We start from the raw sequence: 7,000 nt of genomic DNA on the forward strand, positions 1-7,000 counted from the left end.
GGTTGTTGTGTTTTCTTACTATAGCTATTAGCTGAAAACGTGGGGTGTAGTTTGACATATAAGAGACAATCTGCTCCTCTAAAGGTGTGTTGGAATGAATAACGCACCTTAAGCACACACACACATACCTCCCCTCATTTAGCAGTGTCAGAAAAGCTCACACACAGCCAATGGCAGAACAGAGACACTTACATTACCTCACTCTAAGATTTAAGTGAAAAACAGGTCTGCACAGTTGTGGTGCTTGACAATTTGCTTTTACAATGCTACACAGGAAAAACAGTCAGACTGTAGGCTGGTCTCCACACAGGCTCATATTGTATTTTGCCAGATGCTCATGAGCACTCTTAAATTCCTCACAGGTTGCCGATCCATCCAGTCACCCCTCCGTTTTTCAACCTTCATCTTACTGACAGCTACTAGCATATGTGACTGTTTATTATCGGAGAGGAATTCATTCCAGTCAAGGGGAAAGTCTAAGTATATCCCGACTCCCAACAGAAAATATCTGTGACACTTTCTTACTGTAAGTCAATGGCATATCTTTGCAGAGACATTGTACATAAAACAAGCGTCCACAATGCCCTTTTCCTAACTGTGTCAGAGGACAATGTTAATTCTTTTGCCTGGACAAATTAAATTCAATATTATACTTGAAGGAATTCTTTCTAAGCTACAGGTTTAGAGCAGAGGCTGAAGCTATTTACATATTTGTTTCGATGTTGTTAATATATGTAGGTGAAACAAAAGGTAATATGTATGAATGTACTGTATTAACAACATTGGCAGGCATCAATAAATGTGAATTTGAAGTGTATTCAAAATGCTATTTTACAAATGATCTACCTGAGAACTGAACAAAAACTACTGTGACTTGAAAGTATTGTGAATGATTTTACTTCTGCCAAAACAGTGGCAGTGTTTGTTACAATATGTGTTAATTTTTTTCATTTATTATAACAATTTTGACTCAGTTATTAATCTCTAACATTATGCATCAAACATCTTTTTCCTGCCCTTCATATCAGACATGGCCTCCACGTTCTTACGCCAGTCACCCACCTCCATGGTCAGCTCCTGGTATCAAAACAAACATATAGATCATTAGGTTTTTTGCAGTTTCTTTTTTTCCTCTTCAAGATTTTGGATATCTTTGTGTCCGTTTGAGTAGCTGTACCTTCTCTTGTTTGATGTCCTCCTTCTTTACAGACTTGAGGTTTGACCTTAGGTCCATGGAGGCCTTGGTTTTGGATCCAAACAAAGCTTTCAGCATCTCATCCGCTGACACTCTCACCTTCCTTAGTGCTGGCTTCTTGAACTTCCCTCCAAGGTCCAGAATCTTTAGATTCAAATCGTGGATCTATGGTGAAAAGTTTAGTTGGTGACTATTCAACACAAAAACTCTTTCTCTTGATATACTTCTATTTTTTTTTTTTTTACATTAATTTGTTGGATGACATACATCTCTGTACTGCTTGAAGACTTTGGCTTCACAGTCGTATCGCTCCTCATCCACCTTGTCAATCTTTTCATGAATCTCCTCACAGATTTTCTAAAATCAACAGCAAACAAATATCCACACTGCATTTAAGTACACAAACGAAACACATGATTATTGTTTATTCATAATACATTTTGTAGAGTTAATCCCAGGCCCACAATCCCTCTCACCTGCAAGTCATTCATTTTTAAACCAATGAGCTGCAGCGGTGGAAACTTCTCTCCCAGGTAGCGGACCTTCTCCTCCTCTCTTGCAGCCTTCTCTGCCTCCAGCTCTTCTGTTGCACGAGCGAGCAAGAGGAGCTAGACGCGTCATAGTCAACATGGAGAGAAGTATGGGAAATGTTGGTGTGTAACCAGTGCTTATAATTTTCCTTGGTTGTTACATGACAAAAAGGTTAACAAAGAAGTTAGCACATGCATAGTTTACCTTCAGTGATAGCCTGCGGGAGGCTGAAATCTTGCTTTTAGGCTGAAAATAATAAGAAAGACATGTTACACTAGATCATTTCGCTGATGCAATTTAAATATTTTGTCAGATACATTGTAAATTTCTAACCTGCAACAGTCAAAATATGTTCCTAGTTCGATACAATAACTGGTACCTCTTTTTGAGAGCTGCTGCTGAATCCTTTTAGTCAATGGCAGCTGCTTATAATGCCCAGTATTTAGTATTAAAATTGTTAGCTATTTCTGTCAAACTATATGCTACCTTTATTTGATCATATCTCCAAACCCGTGAAATCAAAATTAAAGCAAGACATCAACAATTAAAATTGATTGTGCAAGAGAGTTGGTAATTCAATGCTCCATACACCTTGTTTTCATACATGAGCTTAATTGTTAGTATCATTGTTTCTACGTGATACTGATCTTCATAACTAGGGGAATAGCATGTGTATGTGTCAGTATGATACAGTACATATCACTGCAGTTAACATGATAATAGATAATACAACTTGTGTTTTGCATCCTATCTTATCGTCCAGGGAAGCTGTTAAACTGAGTGCAACGATCCAATCATTCAAACGTTCAAAAGTTAACACAGTGGAACTACTATTCATGAACATGTTGTCAGTTCAAATAAGTATATCTACCTTTGCAACTGCCGTTGGGGCCACGGGAGGTGGCGTGTACTGAGGAGAAAGGAATAAAGACAAATAATTTAAACCACATTAAATATCCAATTTTAACTAGTTTCCCTTATTATTGAGGTAAGAAAAAAAAGAATAGTAAGACATGCAATGTGTAACTTACATCACTGTGATGGCCATGTCAAATGTGATGTACCAGAGAAATCAGGAAAACACAAACAACAATGGTATTAGTCTCAGACAAAGGTGCTCCATAGGCCAATACACACTCCTGAAAAATAAAGGTAATAAACTGTGTGATGACAGAACTTACTCATCTAACATTGTCAAAACACTTAGGACGCTGGTAGATTTGAAAAAGACACAAAATAACAGTCCAATGTAAAAACAGAAAACGATACCCTCAGTATCCCTCAGATATATACAGCACATATATATATCAGTCGTGCACCAAAGATCCTCTCTAACAAGATGCATCACTCCACGGAATTGTATGGTTTAAAAATAACGACAACCTCTCCCTCTTCGTGTAGCAGGATTCTATATTAAATGACCAGCATCCAGCTACTTCCTGTCTTTTAGTAGCTACGTGTGTGAACACAACATTGATTTTCAGATTTTTTTTTATTAGCCATTTCACGACCCCATGAGCACAATTCTGCTAACAGCACAATATGTTCATCACCCATTTTAAACATGTAGCTCTGAATTTATATTTCTTATTATTCTACATAATTTTACCCAGACACATTCTACATGTCATACTAGTGTCGATCAGCAGAGGTTATCCCGACAGGAAAACATCTGTGGTACTTTGAAGTAAGAACAAAGTGAGACTTCTTTTGTTTTCTAACTTCTCTAATATCTGGATTTGTGACACCACCCACCTCTCTGTCAGAAATGATTGGTTGGTCGTCGGGATTAGCGAGCAATGTCCGTTTGTTAACTCAACAACTCTCCTGATTGACAGGATTATCACCTCGGTTGCACAGGTTGATGAGTCTGAAACTAAAGTATTTGTCTAATGCTCGTTTAAATATGTGTCAGTTGAGAGGAATAACAGAAAATAGGCTACTTATTTGGCCATAATATCCTTAATATCGCACAACACATGTAACATATTTGCCAAAGCATATTTTACGTTTGCAGGGAACGACCAGAAAATCAGACATGCTTTTTCATTTCAGTTTGTTTGTGTTGCTCCACAGAAGAGATCACATTCAGTAACGTTTCTGGTGCTATGTCTGTCATCATCACAATGTGATGCACCCACTCACTCAGTATTAGATACATGGGGGCATCGGCTTAACCTGTTAGGGGCCCTGGATGCAAAAAAACGTATTCATCTCCATGGGGAAATAGCAGCAAGATTGCTTGGTGTCAAAGATTAAGACTATCTGACATGAATAAAACATGAACATGACTAAAAAATATCACAATATGTCTGTATCTCACAACGAGTATGTGGAAATTACGGCCAAGAAGATCAATAGGTAACAAGTGATTGCTGTGAAGAGCGCTGTTTCAGTTGTGTCTCAAAGAATTATTACCAGGACAAGTGCACAAGCTCTGTGCAGTGTGACCACTGCAATGACTTGAATGACAACATCGGAGGTTCAACCAGTAGCATTCACTCATTCTTCACACTTGTCTGTTGTTTTTCAGGGTCACAGACAGGTTGGAGTCCCAGCATGCACTGAGGGAAGGCAGGCTATGCCCCATTTCCCCTGATTTATGTATGTCTTTGGACTGTGGAAACAAACACAAACAACATAGCTGCGATTCAAACCAAGGACATTTCTTTGATGTGAGGTTTCAAGTTTTTATTTGCTCAAGAGGGACAATGTACATTGATGAACACTTAAAATTAAAATGTAAATGCACCCAATTCCAGCCGCAAGGCAGATTCCATTGCCTGTCCCCCTGCCAGAATGTAAGGCTGAGTGTCCTAAAGCAGAAAAACAATATTTCTCTTATTTATAACAGGATGATTACAGGTTTATGTGAGATTTCCAGGAAAGCATGTTATGAATGTGTGCCCTGTCATCTCTTTCAATGATGGACATTTTTTTGTGTGACTCTTTATGCTCTCTTGGGTTTGCATTGATACGGAATAAATTCACAATGGTCTAAATCACTTTGCGTAGCAAGGTGTTCTTGGTGACTTGATTACAAACAGTTTTTTATGCAGAAAGAACATATTGGTGCCATGTTAATTGTATCTTTTTTTATTTTATGGCAGTGATTAAAGCGGTTAAAGGTTAGAAAATGTTCACCTTGATGGTGCTACCCTCCTCTGGCATGCTTCATTTTTATGGGAGTGATGACATGTTTTATGGGCCGTTGATCAAAAGCATGTGGGGCAGGTTCAGTTTAGTCCTCTAGCCTACTGCACGAGACAGCATGCAAAAACATACACACTATATTTATTTTGGGATAAACAACTCCCTCGTCATCTTCCTGTCCTGTAATAATTTGACGTATTGTAACCAACAAGGGGCTAGGAATGTCAAGACAGCTATTTAAGGAACATTGTAACCTTTAAATGGTTCCAGATATAAAGAGGTCATATGGATGGTCATACATGTATAATTTAATCTTGAGTGATGGCTCCTTCTTCATAGTTCCAGAGATGGCACAGACATTTGTCTTCATAGATACAAACCAAAAATACCAACCTATGGTCTGACTGCCCACTGGACAGTGGTGACAAGCTGTCGGCTTTGTGTTTTGATTCAGACAAATCCACCTGGCACACAGTTTCATATCTGAGTATTTCATGGGGATTAAGCCTCCTTAGTAAGCACCGAAAGAGTAGCAAGTGCATTGAATAATTTCTTGACAATAAAAAAAAAATTGAAAATCCACAGCTTGACTGATCAATAAAACTACACATCACATAATATAACAAAGGTACTTGCTTCATCAAGATGAAGGGGTTGGTATTGTTTCCTGTGCCCTATACAATGATGTCTTTAACCCTTGTGTTCATATTTTTGTTATTTAGCTAGTGTTTGTGGGTCTGGACCTCCTGCATTTTGAGTTTTTCAATTCAACACAATCACACAATTTTATGTTAAAATATGCAACAGATTTTTTTTTTTTTTAAATAAAATGCAATAAAAAAAGAAAATCAATTATAATCATAGAACCATGAGGTCAGAGAACCCTGAGATCAGAGCATACAACCCTGAAGTCAAAGCATAGAACCCTGAGATTAGATCATGTAACCTTAAGGGTCAGAGCATATTTCCCTGAGGTCAAAGAACCATGAGGTCAGATCATCGGACATTGGGATCAAAGCATAGCACCCTGAGACCAGAAAACCCTAAGGTCATAGTTTAGAGTATAGAACCCTGGAATCAGAGAACCCTGAGACCTGAGATATATAGAACCAAAGAGTAAGAGCATATAACCTTGAGATCAGAGCATAGACCTCTGAAGTCAGATCATCCACATTTCTTCACTTGCAGCTGACGGGCTGGTCCTGGTGCTCGTTTTCATTTTGGAACTAGTTGATGCTCAATTTCATCCTCTTCTTCAAAGTCATAGTCAGACTCTGAATTTTCTATAATGTGATCTTCACATTCTGAAACTTCTTCCTTTACACATTATCATCAAAAGCATCTCCCTCTTTCAAAATCAAATGCAAGGCCCTCTGAGCAGAGAATATGTTGGCCACCTTAATCAGTTGTGATAAGGAACTATGAGCAGAGCTATATTTATCTGGTGCCATATATAATACACTCAAGTACTTTATATACTTTTTATTCGTCTGTATATTTTATATTGCTACGGTATTCTTCTTTACTGTTGTTATTACTGTTTGTATTACTCTTTTACTGTTTATTTGTATTACTTTATTCTGTACTTAAGTGTCTTTTGTGTGCACAGCTGCTGTAATCTTGCAATCTCCCACTGCAGGACCAATTTAGGATTATTTTATTTTATATATTTATTGAGTCCCTCGCCCAACTTGCCGCTGGGATGGCGTATGAGCAAATACAGATTGGTTCCCTCAAGACAATAAAGTAAAATGTGAGGGAATGTGAGAGCAGACACGTGTTAGTGCACCTGAAGGAACAGAAGGATTTGCTGTGCTATTAAGTCATACACACTGTATTTTAGTGAGTCAAAATTATCATACCAAAATCTACTTCAAGTATGTATTATATTCATTCACATTTTTGATATATTTTTACTGAGAGTAACTGTCAACAGTTTTTTTTTCTGAACTGGGGACCATAAGTGTGGCGTTTGAGAAAGTATTATCCATATTGGATCACCCTCTTCACCGCTTACTGCATGGACAGCGGAGCACTTTTTTCCAACAGACTCATTCAGCTTCGTTGTCAGAAGGACAGATATAGCTCATTCCTACCCACTGCTAGTCTTTATATTAAATC

At 38.0% G+C, this 7,000-nt stretch overlaps 1 protein-coding gene across 1 annotated transcript; it reads right to left on the reverse strand.

Annotated features, from left to right (window-relative positions):
- Positions 1 to 990: 990 nt before the first annotated feature.
- Positions 991 to 2,774, reverse strand: tnni1c (troponin I, skeletal, slow c). The gene is made up of 6 exons (XM_068602458.1): positions 2,758 to 2,774; positions 1,931 to 2,000; positions 1,672 to 1,803; positions 1,463 to 1,552; positions 1,178 to 1,360; positions 991 to 1,077 (listed from the first exon to the last, which is right to left on the reverse strand). The coding sequence occupies exons 1-6, from the start codon at positions 2,772 to 2,774 to the stop codon at positions 991 to 993; spliced, it is 579 nt and encodes a 192-aa protein (XP_068458559.1).
- Between the last annotated feature and the right edge of the window lie 4,226 nt (positions 2,775 to 7,000).

This window comes from Clinocottus analis, unplaced genomic scaffold (assembly GCF_023055335.1).
Source record: "Clinocottus analis isolate CAN_PGR_092001 unplaced genomic scaffold, fCliAna1.0.p SCAF_6, whole genome shotgun sequence".
Lineage (NCBI taxonomy): Eukaryota > Metazoa > Chordata > Actinopteri > Perciformes > Cottidae > Clinocottus > Clinocottus analis.

Excerpts from the sequence above, each read along its gene's own strand:
- tnni1c (XM_068602458.1), bottom strand. Across the intron at positions 1,553-1,671 it reads TAAAAATGAATGACTTGCAG|AAAATCTGTGAGGAGATTCA; the intron begins GTGAGAGGGATT and ends TGTTGATTTTAG. Across the intron at positions 1,361-1,462 it reads TCTTCAAGCAGTACAGAGAT|ATCCACGATTTGAATCTAAA; the intron begins GTATGTCATCCA and ends TTTTCACCATAG.